The 23,981-nt window shown below is 37.3% G+C and overlaps 1 protein-coding gene across 4 annotated transcripts in view; it reads left to right on the top strand.

Annotated features, from left to right (window-relative positions):
- Positions 1 to 23,981, top strand: part of STK24 (serine/threonine kinase 24) — a 57,008-nt gene that overhangs the window by 15,248 nt on the left and 17,779 nt on the right. For 2 of the 4 annotated variants that reach the window (XM_074535644.1, XM_005493215.4), the window contains exons 3-4: positions 20,164 to 20,220; positions 23,834 to 23,942. In XM_074535644.1, the coding sequence (XP_074391745.1) occupies positions 20,185 to 20,220; positions 23,834 to 23,942 (145 nt within the window). In that variant the 5' untranslated portion in view covers positions 20,164 to 20,184. Of the gene's footprint in view, positions 1 to 10,022; positions 10,161 to 16,327; positions 16,591 to 20,163; positions 20,221 to 23,833; positions 23,943 to 23,981 lie in introns of those variants that run through there. The other 2 variants (XM_074535643.1, XM_074535645.1) reach the window with 2 other exon arrangements.

Raw genomic sequence — 23,981 nt, 5'->3', positions numbered from 1 at the left:
TTGTAGGGCTCTGTACCCTGAATGAGTTTGGCTGGGTTGAAGGGTCAATAGGGATACTTGTGCTTATTGTTGTGAGGGGGACCCTCTGATACCTTCCATATCCCTTTTTCTGTTCAGTGCAGTAGCCTGTGAGTTTTTCAGCTTGTGTCAGCTCTGTAAGATACAGCACCAATAGTGACTGTGTGTGACTCAGTTAGTTGTGCAGTGAAGTACAGCCCTTTCTGCAGTTAGTAGAATGTGAAGCTTCAGTACTTTGTGAATGTGTGTTGTTTGTAAGACACTTGGTACTGCAGCATGTTGGGTCTTCAAAACAAAAAGCTGATTTCTTTATGCTGTTAAAAGTTAGTGTGTGGTAGTTACTGGGTGATGCTGATAAGTGGTAGAATCTTTGCAAAAGAAACATTTTGCAGTTTTATTTTCTTTCTAAAAAAAGAGTAAGGTTTTGTTTTCGGATAGAGATATTATGTCATCACATATATATACACACACACAAAAGGGACTATATTGATATTTAAATGAATTGGTTCATATTCTTGGCTAGAAATGTAAGTTTATTTGCTGCAGGTCTTTGTTGTATTTGGAAGCCAGGACTGCCATGTGTAGTTCTAAAGGTCTGACCATCTTTTAGCTCTGTTTCTGACAGTGCAGATAATCTGTCACTGAGAATGTTCAACACATTAATTTTCCATGTGTTGAGTGATTAGGAGACATTATTTCTTCTGTGATTGGAGAGTTTAGCACTAATTACAAGAAAGATAATAGTGTCTTGTCACAGAACAAACTTCTTTGAAGTAAGCAAGTAGAAAAACAATAGGATCTCAGTTTATATTGCCAGCCACTTCACTAATTATCATCCTCTAGTCTGTGCAGCCTCATGCACGTTGACCATGTCACTGGTGGATGTTGGATAGAAAGAGTTACTGTTTGTAGGGAACTCTTCATTTGATTTTCTATTAATTACTTTGGCAGACAGATTGAAATTGTTTTTGGAATTGCTATCCTTTCTCTAAGTAGGCAGAATATTTTGGGCTTGAGTTTTAAAATATTTGTTTATTTTTTAGTAAACCAAATCATCTGTCTTTGAGAAATCTTTATATTGTTCTTCATTCTGTGTTACTCCACACCTTCTTCCATTAAGCTAGGTGATTTTGTATGCCAGTGTGTTCAGGAACCTGTTGATTGAAATTTTAGAAGGCTTATATAATACTGGTGTGCTTGCCTGATGCCTCTTGCTGTCTTGAGATGATGTGAGAAGAGCTTGTCAAGCTCTTGGTGCCTTCTGCATGATATACATGGTAGGACAGCTTGAAATAACCATTACAGCTTAATGAGTTAATGAAAGTTTCTTTGTTCTAGTAACTTTTTAAAAACACTGGTTATTCCTAGAATAGTGTGATATACTCAAAAGCCTTGTTAACTCTGCAGTACTCTGTATATCCTATTTGAATGTTTTGAAAGTGTGTTTATAGCAAATTCTTCTTTCATATTCAAAACCTAAGCCATATGAAATAAAAAACTAAGTTCATATGAAATATTACTGCTTTTGCACAATGAATCTTAAATGAGAAGCAACTTATTGCTCCCATAAAACAAGTCTTGCATTCCTTCTAGACTTTGTTCTGTGCATCTGTTTTTGGAGGTTTGTGTGCAGTTGCTGTGATCAGAGTTCATGCAAATAGAGCAAAAGCAATAGTGAAGTTGTACCAGTTTAGGTTGTCATTCTGAATATAAATTTATTTGTGGTACACCTTTTAGTCAGAAATCAAGATGTATTTATATAAAACAGAAATGGAAATGCCCTTTTCTAAGGGCATTATATTTTTAAATACAATGTCTTAATGTTCCCATTCTATTGGAAAAAAAGGTCTTTTGTCTGTGGGATATACTAAGTAACTGCAGTGTTGCTCTTAAAATAAATTGCAGTTCCATGGTTTACGTGGGCGCAGATATCTACAGGGATTGCCATTCCTTGTCTGCCATGGTGTGTTGAAAACCTGTGTTAATGGTCCTTGCTGTCTTCCAAATGAAAGGTTCCTCTGTTCCTCTATGATCTGATTAAATGCTCCATGGATAGAAGAATAGTTTTTTAGATCCTTATAGAATTAATTAATGCAACTTCTTTGGATCTTTTTACTTCTTTAGATTTTAGGTTAACAGCATCCACGTTCTTTCTTGTAATGGATTAGGGATTATTTTTGTTTTGTTAATTTTTAAAAAATTTCTTATAAATTTGGCTGAAATTTGCTGTCTCTTCTGAGTTTTGCTGAGCTGGAACTCTTAGGAAGTATTGTTGTGCTACTTATTCTAAAACTTTTTCAGTCTAGAAGCTTGTCAGCTCTGCTTTTTGCATCTTATTCTGTTTTACCAAATTTTCAAGAGCTTAATTAGATTTGGTTCTATGGTTGTTTCTCCTGTCCTTGTTGTTTCAAATCAGTTTTATTTTCAAGATTTAGATGTCTCTCTGGTAATGTTTCTTCAGTTTTGTTAATAACTTTAAGGATGGCTTTATTATAACTGAATAATGTTTTTATATTTCTTGATCTTGTTTTATTATTTAGAAATATATGAGCAAATTAATTTGTGTTTATATTTAAAACACTGAAGGTTAAAGACCCTTGACTTTTTTGCATATATGTATATGTACATTACACTCCAAACTCAGGTTAATAAGTGTATATGGTCAAAAGCTGAGATTGATGTGTTTATATGTATGTATATGTTAAAAATTAATTTCTTCATCTTAGACTTCTGTACATATGTATGTAATGGCAGAGCAAATAATCTATAAGTAGTTTCATCATCCATTGTAACTAAGTGCACATGATATCAAACTGGTATTGAACTAATTTTGTAGTATGTTTTTAAAAAATACTACTATCTCTAAGCTTGTGTTTCTTCATCCTCCAAATATATTTTTCTAGCACACTTTGGAGTTTTAGAGAATACCCTCTTTTGAACTGTTTAAATTCATTGACTTAAGAAGAATAAGACTTACTCTGTATTTCCCCCTTTTTTCATACAGATAGCCTCCTATTTTATGAATGTACTTTAAGAATTATTTTTTAAAAGTTTATAGGAAGCAGTGATAGAAGGTTCATAAAGGATAGCTGCCAATAATTTTTAGACTTTTTGTTGCCTAAAACCAGTATGGCTTTTTATTTCCTGTCTAGGATGTAATATACCTACTGCTGAAAGTGAAGCTGGTGTTTCTATAGACAGCAAGAACACAGAAAATAGCTTCTGGTTAACTTTTATGAGTGACACATTCTACCCTAATTAAAAAAAGAAAGTGCTTTTATGAAGTTTAATTAACTGAATTCTTTAGTACAGTCAGTTCTGGCAAATGAACTCCAGCCAGAACAAAAAAATATTTATGAAAAATGGTGATTCTGAAATTAATCTGTGGTTTTATTTTTGGTAATCAGATGAATGTGAGGTTGGTAAACAGTGCTGATGCTGAGCCTTAGAAAGTCTTGTGTTGATCAGGGCTTTGGTATACACAGGATCAGTGTATACCAATATCTCCTATATATCCTATGTATCTCCTATATACCAATATATCTCCTCTCAGAATAACATGGCCAGTTCACAGTGGGCTGGAAAACTGCAATGCAGTCAGTAAAGAGCTTCTCAGGAACAGTTCGAGGTTTGGGAAGCCTGTATTCAGGGGGATGACTGAAGTTCAGGCTAGGTTTTAGTTTTTTTAAGAAAAGGTTGGAAGTGGCTCAGTGTGTATATAGGAAAGCCCTTTCTGAGAGTTTAGTGCTTTCTAACCAGTTATGCCAAAATATGACATGATGTACTGGCTGAGTGGTCAAGGTAAGCAAATTTCATCTCATAATCTAGTGTACTGTTTTAAAGGATAGACAGATTAAATATTGGAACAGCTTATATGAGGTGGGTTTTATGCCACTAGCAGGTTTTTGGGGTTTTTGTGTGTCAGTATTTGCTGAATTTAAAAAAGCCTGAGCTTGAATGCTTTGGGAGACTCATGAACTTTAATGTGGACATGTTGAATATCCTAGGTAATGTAACTTGGAATGTGGGTGTTTGTGTGGGACTTGAATGAGTTTAAAGTTGGTGTTCTTTTGCTTCGCAAGTTTAACTGGTTTACTTTAACATTTATGAGCATCTCTGAGCTGATGTGACCTTAAATGTCAGCCAGAAGTTAATGGACTTGGTGCATTCTGTTGTCATTTGGTATAGCAGGCAGCCTTTGGCAGGTTTCATGGTGCTTCTTGGGGTGGGAGACTGAACAGAGATTTTTCCTGCTCACCTGTAAGAGTGTGGAATCCCCTGTGACAGGCGAGCTACCTCAGCGCAGGGAGAAGTGGAAGGTGTGAGTAGTTCTTGATGGTCCATTGTTGTGCTTTGTGCCCAGCCCCACAGCAGCAGCTCGTGCCCTGGCAGAGCTGACTTTTGCAACTGCAGTCCCTGAACTTTGGCTGTTAGAACCATGGAGTCATAACGTTGGTAAAGTTGGAGAAGACCTTTCAAGATGAGGCGCAGCCATCAACTTAGCACCATGACCACTTTGTTCACCATTAAACCATGTGTTCACGTTTTCTGAACACTTTCAGGAATGGTGGCTACTGCTTCCCTGGATAGTTTGTGCCAATGCTTTACAGTCCTTTCTAGAAATTTTTCTGTGAAGAAATTTCTCCACCTGGTACAACTTGAGGCTGTTTCCTTTCATCCTGTCACTTGTTACCTGGGAGAAGAGACCGACCCCCAGCTCACTGCAGCCTCCCTTCAGGTGGTTATAGAGAGCAATAAGGTCTCCCTTGAGCTTCCTTTTCTCCCCCACCTCCCCCAGGCAATCCTCAGGTGACTTGTGCTCCACACCCTTCCCTAGACTGGTTGTCCTCTGGACTCATTTAGACAGGATTAAATGAAACAGTAACCATCTTTCATTTTTTCTGCTACAATTGCAACCATGTTGTCATCGTTGCATTTTATGAGGGGTTGAAGTGCTGAAATGCTTTCTTCATTCTCTTGACCTAAGCTAGAAGGAATTGTCTTCATCTTTAGGAATTCTTGCAGCTGGAATGAGAAGAAGGCTGGGGCTGCAAATTCTGTTCTTGTGGCAGTGTTAAGAACAAAATAAGGCCCACTTTCCTGTGAGCCAACCTGTGTTCTGGTATGCTTACTCTTCTTTTGAATCACTAGTAACCCTCTGTTCTCATTAGGCAGCCCTGGCCTGCAGAGAAGTTGAATGAGTTGCCTTCATTTAGCTGTAGGAAATGTGGAGATGACACCTGGCTGGACTGCTTAGAGGGAGGTAGCAAGAAGGTTTCTGTAGTTCTAAAAGGCTCTCAGGTCTTGTTGGTCTACTGATTGAGAGAATGAGTAGGAAACTTCCATTGATAGAGCCCTATATATGGTAGCCATAAATAAGACAAAGGCAAAAGGATGCCAGAGAACCCATAAACTCTGTTTCTAGAGTCATGTTCTTTTGCTGTGAAGTCCTGTTTTCATATTTAAAATAATTTGGTCTTTTCTTATTTCAGAGTTGTTACCTTGAACTCTGAGCCTTTGTTGTGCATAGTCCTTACTACTGTCTTTCCCTGTAGCTATTTGCTGTGCTCTTAATGATAGAAAAGTCCCTAGTTTGCATTGTCTTTATTCAAAGGTATGGTTTCAAATTGTAGTTTTAGAAACTTGTTATTCCAGTATTTTCCTTTAGCAGTTGCAGGGATTTTTGGCACTTTCTGGAATCTGTATCATATTCCCCTATTTTTTCACATCTGTTGAAAAATCTGCCTAGTAAACAATGGTGTCTTCAAGAATTTTGCTGTTCATCAGTGTAATCAGTTCTGCACTTTTAGCCTTTTATGGCTAAGTAATTCTTACTGTACAAATGTATCAAGGTTGGGAAGCATCACCTAGTATATCTCAATGAAAACTGAGAGTCTGTAGTTACTATATTTTGTATTTTGTGTAAGTACTTAACTGTATCATGTTATTCTGATCTTGTTTTAAATAAAAATTTAGAAAGCTTAATATAAAATATCATTTATTGGAAATAATATGTTTGTTGTCCTTGTGATTGTCTTAACAGCTGCCTCTGTACCACTGTGATTGCTGACCTCTGTATGGTATGTGTGTAATTTCACATCTCAGTATCTGCTTTTAGGCAGATCTAACAGTTATGAAAAAAAGGCAGCAGCAGTATCTTGTTTCCCATCCTGCTTACCTGTTCCTGCCACGTAACTTGTGTTGGATCTGTTGGCTGCATCATGAGGTGGTTCATCTGGGAGACAAGTTTCCTTGGTGTCTTCTCCTGTCCCTACCAAAAACAACCTTGAAAAGAGCAAACCCCAAACACTAACAGATCAACCAGTTCTGAGTTCTGTCTACGAAATGCTAGGTCAGGTGCACAAAAAAATATAAATAAAAAAATGGTAGACTTGAGTAGTCTGAAACCTGGGAGGTGGGGGGAGAGAAAAGTACCTCAGGTTTTGGTAATGGCTTACTTCTAGGTTAGCTGTAACATGAAGCCCTTTATTTAGTTTGACTATACAGATGAGGATGATGCAGCATTGCTTTCTAGCCATATGTAATCTTGTGTTAAATGTCCTTCTGGAACTTGTGCATTAACTGCTACACTTCTTGCTGCAGGCCTCCGAAATAATGAAAAAGAGAGTATTAATGTGGCATTGAGGTGTAAATCTTTTGCTGCTGATGCTGCAAAGGGGGAGGTCCAACTGTGCCTTAAAAGTGACCACAGAGGCTGTTGAAACTTTCAGTGAAGTGGTTCAGCTCACTGAGTGGGTAGGGGACTAACCACCTATTTTTTATTTATATTTTTAAATCTTTTGTCTTAAGGATTAGAGCATTTGTCACTGATGGTTCAGACTAGTCTAAAGTTTTATGCAAGCCCAATGCCAATACATTGTTTGTGGAGGTTCTTCCATCAGCCAGCCAGCAGTAGAGCTGAAAAAGGAGAGTGTGTGTATGTGTTATGTATGTGTATATGTTTAGGCTTATTGCATTAGTTTTGTGGGCTGTTTCCCCATTTTTTTGCTCAGATACACTTCCTGGTACAAAGCTTTTCATCTAGAATGTGATTAGTCCTGGGCTGCCAGCCTGTTGATCTGATGTTCTCATGAACCTCTAAAACATTCTGGTTGAAAACTTCTTTACCTACATCCATAGCACCATAATCTGGTGCTCTTACATACTTACTGTGTTTTTGTTGCAACTTGAATATGAGTGTTAGGTAGTCTGCATAGCTTAGTTAACTTTCTTTTACTTAAGTATACTTTGGCATTTATGCAGCATTTTGGGTCAAATTACTTGTTCTAAGTGTGCTCTGTACTTGTCTGTGTGCTCTGTATGCACATAGTAGTATAAAAGCAGAGGAATCTTTACACTTAAGGGACATTATGGCATGTGGCAAAACGTGTTAGTAAACATTTCTAAATGTTGAATGTTGAACTTTCAGAAATTGTTGTTTGGAAAAAGTTGGTTAGACTCAGAAATACTGAACTTCAAAAGGGAAGTTGCCCAATTAATAGGTTTAAGGAGTGTAGTAGTTCTAAAACATTGCAGTTCTTGTATACAGTAGCCAGTATTTTCAAACAAATTCCTAAGGTTCTTTCTTTATACTATTAAATTCTGTGCTCTTGCGTAACAGTTGGGATAAAAATGATCATTTGGAGGTACTGAGCTTTCTCCCTTTTTGCTTCCTTCAGTAGTTCCTTGAAACAACAACTTCTAAGAGCAAAACAAAAACATAAAATAATAAGGGAGAGTGGAAATTATTTATGTGAATATAAGGTGTTTTTACCAGTAATTAGGTCAGGGTAAAATTTGTAAAGACTAAAACTAGAAAATAATAAGGAGTTTCCAGAAAAATTATGTGTTGTTGGGACTGGAATGATAAGCTTGATAGAAATCTGACTTGAAGATCCTGAGCTATTGTAGGGTCAAACATGTGTACAATGCCATCAGTAGTAAGAGTTTTGAAGAAGGATTGGCCTATGTGTGTTCTGTGAAGGGAATAGTGGAATTTAATAGCATGTGAATGCAAAAGGGGGAGGAAAAGAGGGTTATAGCTTGATGGGCTGCAAAACAGGGGTGCAGATGTTGGAAGGTGTGATAAGTGGTAAAAAAAGGGGTTAAACTGAAATGGATTGATATCTGAGCTAAGAAGTAAATCTGATTTGTAACTTTCATATTTAATTTAATTTGATGCAATGGATGAACAGGAATGGATGTAAGCATTAGAGCAATTGTATTTTTGGGCAGTGGAGAAGAAGGGGGTTTTGTGCCTCATGTTTTTGTTGGAATTTTGTTTCTGATATAAAGAAGGGAATAATTATAAACCCCCTGCGTCCTATTGATTTGAACTACTCCAGTGAGGAAGGTTTAAGATACACAGGTGTAGAGTGACATTTTTGTGGGGGGGAAATTACTAATCTCAGTATTTGTTGGCTGCAAGGTTCTTTTGTTAGATATAATGCAATTTATCTGAGGTAAAGAATTCTGTGAACTAATTTATTTTTGGTTCCCATTTCCTGATTTGCTTTTGCTTCCAATTTTCTGGTTTGGGACCTTGTACAGTTCATCAATAACCAGTATCAGTAAAATTCAGTTCCATTTGGAGCTTTGTTTATGGGTTACATTTTTGTCTTGGTAACTGTTTATAAGAGGTGAGTAGATGGTCTATTGGGATTATCATAGGACCACATAAGTAATTTAGCACTTGGGGAGATACACATACTAATCTTTGTGTGACTCTGTTGGTGGACTTCCTGGGAAAAGATTTACCCCAGTCAGCAGGATAGGTTTTCCCCCCCCCATAAGGCAATGGCTTGGTGGATATGGTTATGAAGTACTTATCTACCTGGTAGACAGGGAAGGGAAAGATGAATCTTGTCAGTCTTAGTAAGAATAAAAAACGTAACAGTTAAAAGGATAGTGGTGGTAAGGGGCAGGATTTTTCATTCTTCCACCGCTGTGTTATGAAGTAAGGAAAGGGAAAGTGGCTGTAGGCAGGTGGGAGGAGGAAGAGTATGAGTTTGTGTACACTTAGTGTTCCAGAGCAGTGGTTACCCATTCCTTTATGAAGTGAAATATGTGCTGTTCTTTTGTTGTTGTGCAAGTTCCTTGAATTTACTAGCTAGGAGCTGGTTTTGCAGTCAAGTCAAGAAATATATGTCTTTGTGCTTCCACTGTAATGTACTTTGGTAGAAAGTTACAGATCCAGATTGCCCACTAATTTGCAGCTCTGGGAAATCATGTGCTTAATATGACATGCCTAGGCTAGTGACAGCTGGGCTATAAAGAATCATTTCTATGGTGGAAGGGCATGTGCCCAGGAAATGTGCCAAGGAGGCTGTGAATATGGACACTGTTAGAGATGACTCACTTTAGGAAAAACATGTAGCTCGTGGCTTTAGCATGTTGGCATGCAAACACAAAAGTCTGCTAAATGCTCTGCAGAAGGAATCTTTTTTCAGCACTGTGACAGAACATTCATTGTTGTGGGTTTTTTTGCAAGCAAGTGGCTCTGCAAGCTCTCCTACTACTAGCTTATGGCAAAAAAGATGTATTTAAAGGTTAATTGTATACTGCTGTGGTGATTGCAAGAGGTAATTGTTGAAGAGGGTCTGCTGCCTTAGATGGTAGAGCTGACTAGTATATGTGTCTAGGAGTTGAAATGTGACATCTTTTCTTGAGACCTGGAGAAGGCAGGAGTTTCAGAGGATTGGAGAATGATTCCAAAGGCAAACAGCTTTTTTTATACATGTATACATGTGTAAAATACTGTCTACTTGAGATGATTCTGCTTAGTCTGAAGTGTCATGTTACCTGTGTTTTTCATGGACTTCAGAGAGTTGACTCTAACTGGGACGAGCAGTTCTTGTCTTTACTTAGTTTCTGTTCTGCATTGGCTACCCAGCAGATGCCTTTATTTTTTCCTTTGTGGTTGAACATGTTAGATGGCTGACAAACCTTGATGAAAGGACATAAATGCGCCACATGCAAAACCACAATGATTTCTTTGATTGCAGGGACCTTTTGGCCAGCTTGCAGTAAGGACTTGTGTTTAGAAGAGAACCTTTGGGCTCATCTGTATCTCCCTCCCCTCAAAGGGATGGCAGCCCCAGGACAGCTAGCATTCATCCTGACGCCAAGAGACTTCAAAGGAGGTAAGCGCCTCAGAAATGCTCCCCAGCCAAAACACTTGTCAGTCCTGCCCCCCAGCCTGGCAATATTCTTTACCACAGCACTACCAGCATTCATGGCTCCTTTGGGACAATTTTTTGAGAACTCTATGGGGCCTCATCAGCTGCTTGCAGCCCCCTTTAAGATTCATAAAGTTGTCCATTGCTGTCAGTTTGCTTAACAACGTGCCCCCAGTGGAAGGGAAAAAGACGTGCTGCACTTCTGGAGTATAACTCAGACATATGCTCCCCTCTTTCCCTTAGTTTTTTATTTTCATATTTTGGATGAGGTCCAAACTTGCGCTTTTTTCAATTCTTCTTCCTTAAGGGTAAATTTGGAGGAAGAAAAAAAAGAAGGCAAAACCAAGTGCTGCTTATTTCACACAGTTTTAAACCCATTTTTAAAATAGATTTCTGAATTAGCTCTTTATATCCAGATGATTTCCACCTAATTCTTTGTGTGCTTAAATTTCTAGTGAGCATTAGTCCAGAAAGGTCCTGTGGAAGTAAATTACTGCATTTTACTCTCCTTGAGGGACATATGTCCTTCAGAATTATTTTTCCATGTTAGAGATGCTACCTACATGAAGCACAGCCTTCCAAGTACCTGTGGAAAAGTAACTTAGTAAAGAAAGCAATTTAAAATAAACAGAAGTTTACTTTGATATCATAAATTTAAACACAAAATGCCCATTGTAGCTTTTTAAAATCTATTGTTTTGTAAAAGCAGACTTTTCAGGGGTGACATCAACTGGTTAATTCAGGTGAATTGTATGAATACTCAGCGCTAGATCTTTCTTTCCACATTCTTATTCTAGTAGATAATATATATTATGCATATTTTGTACATAAAATTATATGTTCCAGTATATTCTTATTATATGAAAACAAAGAATATTACTGGAATCATAAGGAAGAACCTTCTAGGTTCTTGCTGTGTTGTTGTTTTTTTGTTTGTTTGGTTGGTTTTTTTTCCTTTAGTAGGAACACTTGGGCATGTAGACCTTTAGTAAAGATGATCATATATTTGCTAAACAGCTACTATTTTTTTTTTCTGAGGGTGTGGATTTGGAGAGTATAGTTGGCACTCAGACTATGGAAGCTTTAGTATATTCAAATATGTTGAGGTAGTGAACAAGTGGATTGTCTTGGAAAATAATGTCCTGCCTAATTCTACACTTACACATGTGGAAATGAAGACAACTTGTCTTTCCTCATTTGATCTGCCTTTTACTGTCAGTGAAAGTGGAAGTGGTTGTTTTTGGTTTTCTGGGGGGTTTTGTTTTTTTGGGGTTTTTTTTGTGTGTGTGTATTTTGGTTTTTTTTTGGGTGGGGGACATAATTCTAAATAAATTTGGTCTTATGCCTGCTTCTCTAGAAATTCAGCAAGGAAGAGTAGAAACAGGACTGAGAATTGCTAGACTGCTTTCTAGTCTAAAAGTGTCTGTTGATGGGCATCTCCTCTGGTAAAATGAGTGACCTAGCTGTAGATGGGAAATGTTATATTGTTTGGAGGCTCTGGAATTAAATAATTTAAAAAATCCTTTTAAAGGTAAATCTAGTTACTCCTATTGTCAGTTTTTCCTGGAAGAAGCTGATATTCAAAGCAACATTCTTTCTCTTTCAAATTGAGAGTAGAACTCAATCATTCATTTAGGAAGCAAAATCAATTTTAACCATTTTCTTTAGTAACAGTTTTAACTGTTAATAGTGTTAAACTGTTTTCTTTAGTAGTGTACCAGATGATCTGCTTCAGAATGGGAAGATTTTTAGTCATGCTTTCGTGATTAATAGTTTATCTTAATCTGTATTTCCTACCATCTGCTTTTGCTCCTCTTACACCTCGAAATCCCAAGGTAATATATTAATTTGCAAGGTTAAAGATAACTAATTCATGGCATCTGTTGGTTTTTGAATACTTTTTCACCTTTCTAAGAAAATGGGACAGTACTTGAAGACTCTGCTCTAAAGCATGGATTGTTAGTTGTGTCAGCATGGGGAGGGAGAGGACAGTTTATGCAGAGGATGTCTTTGGTGGCATACCTGTGTATGTGTAGTGCTGTTACCTCGTAAATAATAGTTTTTCTTGTTCTTTGAAATCAGTGCTTGTCTTTCCATGCCATCTGACTGTCAAGTGCTTTGAAACAAGTGTCTTTAGAAAATAATAGAGTTTGGTTTTACTTAATGAAATCTCTAATAACATAAGCAAATAGCTTTCAGATAATACACCAACCTATACAATTTCATGTTGTTGTAGTAGGAGGAATTAGATGGAAAATGATTAGCAGATGATTAGATTGTCAAAGAAAAGCTCAAGTGAAAGGTTATGTTCATTGAAGCACTCTGTGCTTCATAGGAAGTGTTGGAGTAATGGTCGTATTCTTATTCCTTATTAATGAGGCTAAAAATTTTCTGTTCTTTCAGCTGTGGAGAAAAAATTACAGTGCATATTGTGATTGCCTTCAAGAACAAACCATAATGTCTTAGAAAGATGATGTGAATTAGCCTAGAAAGTTTCTTTTCCTTTCCTTATTTTCTGCGAAGACAATTCCAAAAAGTTTTGAAAACATTGTAGCCTTTCCTGAAACTGTTTAACAGCTGTAGGACTGGAGTTTTGGAGTAATAGGAGTTTTGATTTGCCCATTTGCAGTGGAAAGGACTTTATTTATTAACACTAACAGAATTAGGTACCTATAATGTTCAAATTTTGGAGAAGCTTAATGTGAATATCTGACTTTTGGTATCAGTGATTCTATTCCTTGTCAAATCCTTGCTGTCTGTTGAAAGAATTATTCTATGGCATTGAGTGATCAGACTGGCATCTGGATAGGCTGCTTGAAGTACAGGGGTGCATTGCTTACCTTCTGTCCCTTTGCAGTGATTTTGTACTGAAAAGAATGGAGTGAAAGAGTAGATAGTGATATGCTACTCATTCTGTGCTGTTAACATATGGCAGCACTGGGTGTTGTTCTGATTTGATTTAAATTGAGTAAAAAATATATAATGTGTGTGTGTGTATATATATATATGTAACATTTAAAATTAGTCAGAAAATGACAAGAATTGAGGCCATGAGGTAGATCTGAATTGTATTCATTAGCAAAATTGTTTATTTGCTGAATAACAGCAACAGCCATCTTGTACTTACTCCTGAAGAACTCAATTTTGGCAGCTGCTTCTGTTCTAATAATAATCTGTGGGTCTATAAATTGAACAGTGAGCTAGTGGAAAGTTTGCAAATCCTGATGAATTTCACAGATGCAATGGCAATACATCAACTCGCAGGTGTCCTCTCTCTAAAGCCCTAAATAATTATTTTCTTGTATGTGTATTGTTTGTTATGATAGGATGAGCTCCAGGACAAGGACATTTACAGTGTTTGGGAGGTCTTGATGCTTCTTGATACATGTTTTCAGACCTTTATTGTTGATGAAAGTTTTGGAAGCAGGAACCACAGATACATAAATGCCATTTCCTGTCATTGCCCAAATGCATAATTTATGGCATCATACAGAACGTAACTTTTTGTGTGTGATCTGTATCTTTTTTGAAATTTCCCAATGTCCATGTGTGTTAATAAATAACAAGAGCTCAAATACCAGCGTTGTTCATAATGTATAATGATCTAGTGGCTGCAGTTGTGGCTTGGTGTTGAAAGGAGAGTGAGATAAGTAAGAATGGTGCCTGAAGCTGTGCTTGATGACTGTAAGGAAGGCACTGTGAAAAATTTAGGTACATGAACCATTATATCCTTAAGGTAGAGTTCCCTGGTTAATCATTCTTCCTCTTGTTATGAAGGGTGTCAGGGCCATAAATGTTTTCAGATTCATTTTAGACAGGTAGTTTGTGTTTCTGTCTCTGGTGAGTTACACACCTTGTTTTGGAGGAGGCCCTTTTATTGTGCTTGTGGGGTTGGTGAAAGCATCTTTGGCATTACGTGGTTCTGCCACCTGGTGGCTTTGACAAACAGCAGGGGCTTCAGATGCCACTTAAAAATGCATCCCCTCACATGGAGGGAAAAGTGGCATAAAGTAGATGTGGAAGATGAGATACATGATGTCTGCATCTTCTTTTTCAAGTTGAGCATTTAAGAATCAGTATGCAAGTACTTAAAAAACTTCTGATTACTACACTTGTCAGGCTTCTCTGGGTTTTAAAATACGAGATTAACAGAAGACAAATCTCCATGTAATGGCAACTACTTCCAGCTGAAATGCAATTTAGAGAAGTTATCATGTTGTGTGCATTGTGCATTTCAAGGTTCTTTTAATCTGGTTTCTTATGCTTGGAGAATTACAAATATCAATACTAAATTTATATCAGTACTTAAATATAAGAGTCTTTTTCTGGCCCTTATTACTTTGGCATAACTGAAAAATCAATTAAACTAATGATCACATCTCAAGTTGTGCAGTGAGTATCAGTTTTGGTACTAGTCTGTTCTTTTCAGTTGAAGTTGTGTCTTTTTGTGTTTTTCTGTATTTGAGGTTTTTCTTCTAATGCAGTGATGGTAAAATTTCTGTATATAGGTCAATTTAGCAAATCTGTCATGTTATTTCAATCAAATGTAGTATTTCTAGCATCTGATTGTTCATAGGTGTTTTAATGGTTGCAAATAGAGATTTTAAGTGGAGTTTGGACGTGGCTTGTGTCCATAACTAAACAAGCTTTTTACACATGTTTATAAAAATACTTTGTTCTGCTGCTATGGTACATTTGTGTACCATAAATGTAAGATGGGAAATGCATTTTCTCACAATGAATTCAAGTTGGGAAATTCTCTTTCTTACAATAGGTGTGGGGAGATTTTACTTCACTTAAAAAGCAAACGTATGCTTACTGTTGTTACTACAGTTTTCAAATTGGACAGGTCATTCAGTGCACTTACTTCAGGGTCCTTCCAGTCCTTCTTTTGTGTGACTGTGTTTGGTTTTCCTCTGCAGTCTCTCTTTCCCACAAGAAAGGAGATTTAGAAACAATTTCATCAGTACATACTTGGGTTGATTGCTCTAGCTTGGTCTCTCCTGTATAATATCATTGTGTAAGAAATGTGTATGTTCTTCACATAAAAGAAATACAAAGCATCTCTGAAGGTAGGCCTCTCCCATGTTTATTCAAATCTTTTTTAACTTTGTAGGGACTTAAAATTAGCAAAACTTATTATCCAGCATAAACAGAACAGATGACTGGGGATACAAACATTATATATATAGCCAACACAGGACACATGGTAATCTTGATTACTTGTTTCTGTAGGTCTTCTGTCCTCCTCAGATTTCAGTTAAAATGTACCTTTGAGATACTATATGAGTTTTTTGGCAGATGGCCTTCTTTTTTCTCCAGTGTACAGTCTTCAATTTTTATGTACTAGAAATTCTTTACATACTGTACCTGCACTTATTTTGCAAGTACTTTCATGGTATGGAAGTAACTTGATGAAGGAAACTTCATCAGAGGTGAAATTGCTATTGTAAGGTTTCCTGTGCTTTCAGAGTTAAAATCAGAAGTCAGACCTCAAGAAGAGCAACCATAGTTTGGAAAGGATCTATAGAAACTCTTTTAAAAGTTTCTTCTGGCTGTTCCTTTCTTCAGCTTCATAGTATCAGAGGAAAACCCCTTGTTCTTGCGGCAAAAAAAGGAAATATTCCATGTGCCCTCATTAATCTACTTCTAATTTTATAGAGAAATAATAATTCTAAATTTGGATTGATGACTCACCATGGCTTCACTGTATTTTGAAGAAAATTCAATGCTGTGTTGTGGCTGATGCTTAGAAGAAGAAAACTGTTCTTGTTTCAGATCTTAAAGTGAAGCACTGAATGTTGTTAGTGTCAGTATATAAATGTAGTATCTTCTTGAAAGTATAAGTGATTATGTGTAATATATAATTACTAATCTAGGCTATGGAAGAAAATATAGGGCTTTCAGAGTTCTGTTTGAGAGCAAAAGGAGAATATATACTGAAGAGGGTGAGAAGTTCAAGCAAAAAAAGAATTTGGGCAGCTTTAAAAAGGAAAGTGCCAGTACGTGTTAGGGAATGTAAGGCATGCCAGAGATACTCAGAAAAGCAGGAAAGGAGGCCTGTTGCTATGGTGATGCCAAAGTCAATTGATAGTAGCTCTGTGCTGGCCTTGTGCTGTTGTTACAAGGCATTATCTCTGGTTTGCATGGCCAGGTTTTGGTACTGGGGGGGCACAGGGGCAGCTTCTGTGAGAAGCTGCTGGAAGCTTTCCCCAAGTCCTAGAGAGCCACTGCCAGCTGGCTCCAGGGTGGGTGTGCTGCTGGCCCAGGCTGAGCCCCTGAGTGACTGTGGCAGTGCCTTTGGGATAACAGATTGAAGAAGGGAGGAGAAAACCTGCACAGCTGCAGCTGGAGAGAGGAGCGAGAACGAGTGAGAGGAACAGCAAACACCAAGGTTGGTGGAGAAGGAGTGGGGGAGGAGGTGCTCCAAATGCTGGAGCTGGCATTCCCCTCCAGCCCCTGGTGTAGGCCATGGTGAGGCAGCTGTGCCCCTGCAGCCAGGGAGGTTCAGTGGGACCACAGAGATCCACCTGCAGCCCATGGGGGCACCCACGCCACCCACACGGGTGGATGTGCCTGAATGAGACTGGGACCCTGTGGGAAGCTCACTCTGGAGCAGGTTTGACAGGACTTAGGACGCTGTGGGACACCCACAGCTGTTCCCTAAGGACTGCACCCCATGGAAAGGACCCACACTGGAGCAATTAATGAAAAAGTGCAGCCTGTGGGAAGGATTCAAATTGGAGAAGTCCATGTAGGACTGTCTCCTGTGGGAGCAGGGCAGGAGTATGAGGAGTCCTCCCTCTGAGGAGGAAGGAGTGGCAGAGACATGTGATGAACTGACCATGATCCCCATTCCCCATCCCCATTTCCACTGAGAGGAGGAGATGGAGAAATTTGGAAGTGAAATTCAAGCCCATGAAGAATGGGCCAGGGGGAATTGGTTTTAAGATTTGGTTTTATTTTTCTACTCTGCTTTGACTAGTAATAAATGAAACTGATGTCCCCATTTTGACTCTGCTTGCCCATGAGGGTAACTGGAAGTTGTTCTCTCCCTGTCCTTACCTCAGCCCATGAGTCTTTTGCTATATTCTCTGTCCCACACCCAGGTGAGGAAGGAGTGACAGAGTGCTTTTGGGGGGTACCTAGCATCCAAGCCCCCACAGACATAAAGTCAGTATATATAGTTGTTGGCTCTAAAATGAAATACATATTGAGAAATTCATTACATCTGTCTCACCAAAAGGATTTATTTACATCTTCTTGTCAAGCAATATATGCAGATTTTATCTATAAAAGCTTAAAAACATTCCAAAAGTAATTAAAGAAAGGTGATAATAAGATTTGCTACCATAGTAATTAAATTTGTTTGAGTACAACATATGAATCTGTTCAGATACTTCATATGAATGATGGAAACTTTAAAAACCCAAAACCATAGATGGAGTTGAGTAATATTTCTGAGGCAAGGGGGAACCATAGAGAATTAAAAATAACTTTGAATATAGAGATCCAGATAAAAAGATGGCATAATTGTAATAGATTGCAATTACTTAGCTTTACACTGGGATACAGATACGGGGGGGGGTGTGTGTGTGTTTGTGTGTGTATGTATTTCTTTACTGTATTTCCATACTTCATTTGTTTTAAAATGTAGAATTACTGAATTTAGTGGATTTTGTATTGTAAATTCAGACATGTGGCCTCAGGCAGCTGATGATGAAAATTTCAGGAGCAAAGACTAGTTGAACTAGCAAAATAATGAAAGTGATAAATGATTATTTTAAAAGACTGTGAGTAATATAACATGTAGTAGTGTAATTGTGTTATATAGTTGTGCAACTGTGTAATTAAAATTTATGTGAGTTATTTTCTACTTCTAATTTCTAGTTTTCAGCTGGAGAATTTGGTACCTAGCATTCTAGAGAGTTTCTCTTTTGGGAAATTTCATCTTATTTTTGAGTTAAATCTTTGAATCCTTGAGATAATAGAAAAGGGAAGACACAACTCATGTTGACATCTGTGTGAGATGTTTGGAAGTTTTTCCCAATTTTTTTTCTTTTTCCCTTCTTTTCTTCATTGTTCTTGAAAATGGTCAAGGGGTTTGCTTGCTTCCTTTACCTTGTGCTTTCCCACCCAGGCACTTCCAGTGGACTGGGAAGTAGTGATAGTTGACATCTTTGTGTTTAAGTTACTATTAAAATGAAGTGTGAGTTTTGAATATTCAGGAACTTTCATGTAGCTTTGAAACACATTTTATCAGCAAAATATAAATATAAAATTTTGATCACGTTTGGGATGACTCACTATAAGACACATCTCAGTAATGTTCTTGTTCTGGAACTGCTAGGACCTGGAGCCTTGAAGGGACAGGAAAAACATGGAAAAGTTTAAGCAAAAAAACAAGTATTTCAGTACTGTGAAAGACTCTATCAAGATGAGTTACAGTTCTTGGAATATTTGTGGTGTCTGCAAGAAAGTAAGCACTATCAGGGTGTTGTCTCTCAGTACTGAGGAAGAATATATTTTTTAATTACTCTTTCTTCCTAAAATCCATGTTCTGGCTCTCTTGAAATATTTTTAACAAGGCAGTGTTTGTCAAATAGCATGAGTTGATTCCTGAAGAAAGGTATCTAAATTTAGCTGAATCTCTGTGTTAAAAATAGTGGATGAAGAAGGAACCCTAATCCAGGGTCTTATCTAAAAATAGTACGGTATGTGTAACTGGGAGTAGGAAAAATGCACATTTACCTACAGCAGGAGTCCAGAGAGGGGGTTGATGAGTGAAGTATAAATATAATAATGACTTAAAGACTTAAGTGAGTCCTAAGGGCTAAAATTTTAATCCCTCCGAGGATTTAGATGAAGTTATGTCCTGCAATACATTTACCACTTCTCTAAAAATTTGAATCCATCGTTACAGATGAGAATTCAGAGTCAGGTGTCCTGGCTATGTGCCATTATTTTTACATGAAGTTTTATTCTGTCAGATAAAGTACATGAATATTGTTGCTATTTATGTGCTCCTTGCTCTGAGAGATATCTATATTGTTATGCTAGAGGTCTTGTGAAAGTTTGGTGCATACCATAGAGGTGAAACTAACTAACAAAGTGCAAAATAACTTGATAACCATAAAAACTAAACCACCAATGTGTTTTGTGCAGCAATTTCATTTGAATACATATGAAGTAGATTTGTGGCTTTGCTTTGTTGTGTGTTTTAAGGCTGGTACTGTAAGGAAAAGGTGAACTAACTGCTTCTCTTTAGTGTATTTGGGAAAAATGTGCTGCAAACAGTGGAAAGAAATGATTTGGTCCAGTGTCTTTCTTAGCACACTGCGTTGTATATTTTGTGTTAAACAGTCTTGTAGTATGTACCAAGGTCTTCTTTAGGAGTATAGTAGCTTGATGTTGTTGTTAGCTTTTCTTTTACTAGCTGAATCTAGTAAGTTGCTATAGTCATTTTAAACAGTCTTCGTTACTACTTTGCTTTTTCTCTCTTGAACAAAACTGTGCAAAAATTCTATACCATATATCAGATGCATAAGCATTACCTACTTGACTGTTCAAGAAAATGAAACAGTGCAAAAAAATGAAGAATAAATTCTATTTCAATTTAAACTAGACAGGAGTCAAGCTTACTTAAAGAAAATATTTTGAGGTATCTGTACAAATAAAGATGATCAACAAAATTGAGATATTTTTTAAGGAAAGGAAATATGTTATATGTAACACTATTTGATATTTGGAGTGTCCATAATTGGAATTTTAAAATTGAAATGCATTCTTCTCCATACTCACACACTCTTGAGTAAATAATCCAGAGATATTTTTGAGGAACAGCTAAATGTTAGTGATGTTTCAAAACTATGGATAATTTCTTCATCAAAAAGAATGGGACAAGTCCCATTTACTCAAGTTACAACTTTTTTTTTTTTAACCTTAATGCATTTTTTTTTTTTTTTAGGACACAAAATTATGGATAATAATGGAATATCTTGGTGGAGGCTCTGCCCTTGATCTAGTAAGTAAATGATGCATTTTTTTTTTACTTCACATAATTATATTCCTATCTTATAATTCTAGAAACTATAATAGATCACTTGACTGTGGCAATATTCACTTTCAGGAAACGATATAAGTATTTGTCAATGCCAGAAAAATGTTATTTTCCATGAGGCATGACTGATTATTTGTGTAAATAGAAGGGAACTAAGCAACATAATATTGGAAGCAGGATATAAACATCTTAGAATGCTAATCTTCAGTCAGCCAGAGAGCACTAGTGCCTGAAAATAGATTTTTGTATCTCTTAATTCTGCCACCACAACCCTTATACAAATTTATACATTTTAATATATCTTCCTCACCATCCCCTCCCCCAAACAAATAAACAAAAGGTTCCTTGTTTGAAGTCTTTCTGAAGCCTAAACAGACAGAAATACAATTTCGGCTGGTATTAAAAATAATATTTCAGAGAAACAGAAGCAGCTCTGGACTCCATGGAGGGTAGAGAGGCCTTGCAGGAAGCCCTGGATAGACCAAAGGGCTGTGCAATCATCAAGGGTATGAAATTTAACAGGAGCAAGGACCTCATTCTGCACCTGGGATGGAGTAGCCAGGTTTGAATTGGAATTCAAAGGGGTCAGTGCAGATCATGTTTTCTGTAACTGAATGCTGGTATTGAGCTATTAAAAAGCACCCAAGCCCCTTCCCAAATGACACACCTCCTTATGTTCACTGTGGATTTGAAAAACACTATTATAGAAATAATAATGCATGTCGTAAGTATGTGAAAATTGTTATCCAAACTGTGACAGAATGTCTTTGTAGCAGAGTTTGCAGTTGTCAAATAGGATAACTGATAAATGCTTGAGGAAAGAGCAAAAGGAGCAAGGTCACTGTAAGGGGATTCTGCTGGTGACATCCAGAGCACAGGAGTGGTTATTAAATGTGGGCTTCCTGCAGTTCTGTATTTTTGAATGCATTTATACCTTTAGCTTCCACATCTGTTAGGAGTTCAGTGGTTAAGTTCCCCATAAAGATACGATAAAAAAATCTGGATTTATTGTTGTGATCACTTTTTTCTTCCAGACAGAAGAGCAATTAGAAATTGTGTTTGCTTTTATAAATTAGCTATTTCTTTCTTTGTATAGGTATGAGAGAGCAGAATGAAAACACGTTTCCATGTTTTCTTCTTTTTTTAAAATCTCACAAATTTCACTTGTGTGATCACTGTGTGTTTATTATCTAAGTTTGTTGCCTAGAAATAGTAGAAAGTACTTGTTCACATCTTAAAATATTATTGAAGAGATTTCACTCCAGAAATGAAATCATCCTCTAAGTGTCTATTAAGCACCTTTTGTGTGCTTCATTAATTTTCAGTTTATGTTCTGGTGTATGTTCTCCTAGTTCTAACATGCACATTATGGCTCTCAACTAGAGCCTGGCATGCTTTGCCACGTTTTCATACTCAAGGCAAGGATTGCCAAGATCCTTGAATTCCATGTTCTGAGTGCACACGTGTCATTCTAGCTTGGTGTTTTCTGTACTTGAATATGCATGAATATGGATGATTTCAAAATCCTGCCTCACAAGGAGAAGTAAATATAGTGCAACTGCATGTACATTTTTGGTCAAACTTTGAGTATAGTTCAAGTTTGTGACCAAGGTACAAGTGCCAGTCTTCTCAGATTTACTCTGTTTTCGGTAATTCCTCCTCACTAAGGTGAGCTGAAGGTGACATAAGAGGTTTTCCCCCATTAGATGTGCTGTGTCATGTTACCAAGTCTCAAACTGGTGCTCACAGCCTGGCTGGAGCAAAGCTTTGAGAATGTCTTAGTGGGTTTCAGTGGTAATATTGTGTGTATTATCAGAGCTAAGGAAAAGCCAATAAGATTATAACTAAAGCTGCAAAGATAAAGCAAATGCATTGTTACATGAAATATTACCTCTGTTGCTATGCATGAGGATTTCTGAGGGATGTACTGTTTTTAATTTTTATCTGAAAATCCTTATCTGAAATGCTTTCCTTCTCCCAGAATGAAGCTTTAGAGGTACAACGTTTTGATTGTGATTCAGTGAGTGCTGTTGTGCAGTAAACTAGAATAGTGGAATATTTCCAATATTAACTGTTGGACACAAAGTTTCAGTGTCTCCCTGGAGATGCCCTTATTAAGGACAGGGTTTAAGATGCCCTTATTGTCTCTCTGGGTAGTGGCCTTTCCTCTGTTATTCTCACTTTTAGAATTCATATGACATGTAAAGTACTTTGGGATCATGTAATGTTACTGATTCCTCTCATAAGAAAAATTACTTGAAATCTTTTAACAATTAGCAGATTTATATTTCCAGTATTACTTGAAAAAAGTTAATGTTTTAAAGGTAATATTCTTTCAGCCTGTGGGATCTCAGCACCGCAGGACTGAGGTGCCGAGCCACCGAGACCACCCTTGGGGGGCTCGGGAGTCCTGGAATGTTGCCAGAAGTGTCTGGTGGCTGGACTTTGATCCTACACAGGAGACGACACCTGTATGAGGATAGGAGGACTTCACCGGGGTGAATGGTGAAGGGATTAGTTAATTAGAGGGTGAGACACAGGGTTTAGGATTTATGTACAGGGGGGTTTAGAGAAGTAAGATGGAGGAATTGGGGCGTGTCCTGTCCTTCTTCTTCTTCTTCTCCTCCATCTTCTTTGGTGATGGTGGCACTTTAGGATTGGTCATTACTGAAAGTGCACCGGACAATAAAAATAAAAAGGATTGGGGAAAAATGATAAATATTGTACACGTAACCATGGGTATAAAGATAGGTGACTGTCCGGAGGGCTACACAGTGTGCTCATGGCTGACTGCTGAGCAGACCTCTGTCGGGCCGAAACAAAATCTTTTAGATAAACAATTAATAAACATAAAGACCGAAAGAAGAACTGAAGCCTCTTCTCGTCCTTTGATACGCGGGCTGTCCCAAGGCCACTCCGGGCCTTTCCAGGCCCTTCAAACAGCCGAAAACCGGACAGTACTTTGGGATCATGTAATGTTACTGATTCCTCTCATAAGAAAAATTACTTGGAATCTTTTAACAATTAGCAGATTTATATTTCCAGTATTACTTGAAAAAAGTTAATGTTTTAAAGGTAATATTCTTTCAGCCTGTCATTTTGAATTGAGTTTTAGAGCGTTTCTCAAAGTCCAGTGCAGTATGTAGTCACAGACTGATGGATGTAGTACCTTGAATGTCTTAGCTTATTGCTCAGGCTTTGAGATTTGGGTCCACATAGGGTCTGTGGAGTTGCACATCTAAGTTCAGTGTAATGTTAACAATCAGATGCTTTTCAATGGCATAGTGTATCTGACCACAAAGCAAAAACTCGAGGCTCTGTCTTTATGGCACCTTTAACAAATTTTACATAATATTTAAAATAAATTATTTCTTTGCCTGTTGTTCATTAAGCCATTTAGTTTAGAACTATGTGTTTTAAAAAAGAGTATTTTGTTTTGTCTCCCATTATGAAGTTAGAAAATTGGAAGTTTTGAGGGCTGACAGAAGGAGTAGTTTCTTTTTATAGTCACAGTGTTATTTTTGTTCTCTGTTTGTCCTTTTTTTATACATATTTAAACATTTCTTGCATCTCCTAGTTAGAGCCTGGCTCACTTGATGAAACTCAGATTGCTACAATATTGAGGGAGATACTCAAAGGACTCGATTACTTGCATTCGGAAAAGAAAATCCACAGAGATATTAAAGGTAAATTGTTTTATTTGTGATGAAAGAATATCAGAAGAA

This window comes from Zonotrichia albicollis, chromosome 2 (assembly GCF_047830755.1).
Source record: "Zonotrichia albicollis isolate bZonAlb1 chromosome 2, bZonAlb1.hap1, whole genome shotgun sequence".
In the NCBI taxonomy this organism is placed as follows: Eukaryota; Metazoa; Chordata; class Aves; order Passeriformes; family Passerellidae; genus Zonotrichia; species Zonotrichia albicollis.
The sequence above is the reverse complement of the archived record's forward strand: the minus strand, read 5'-3'. Positions and strand labels throughout refer to the sequence as shown.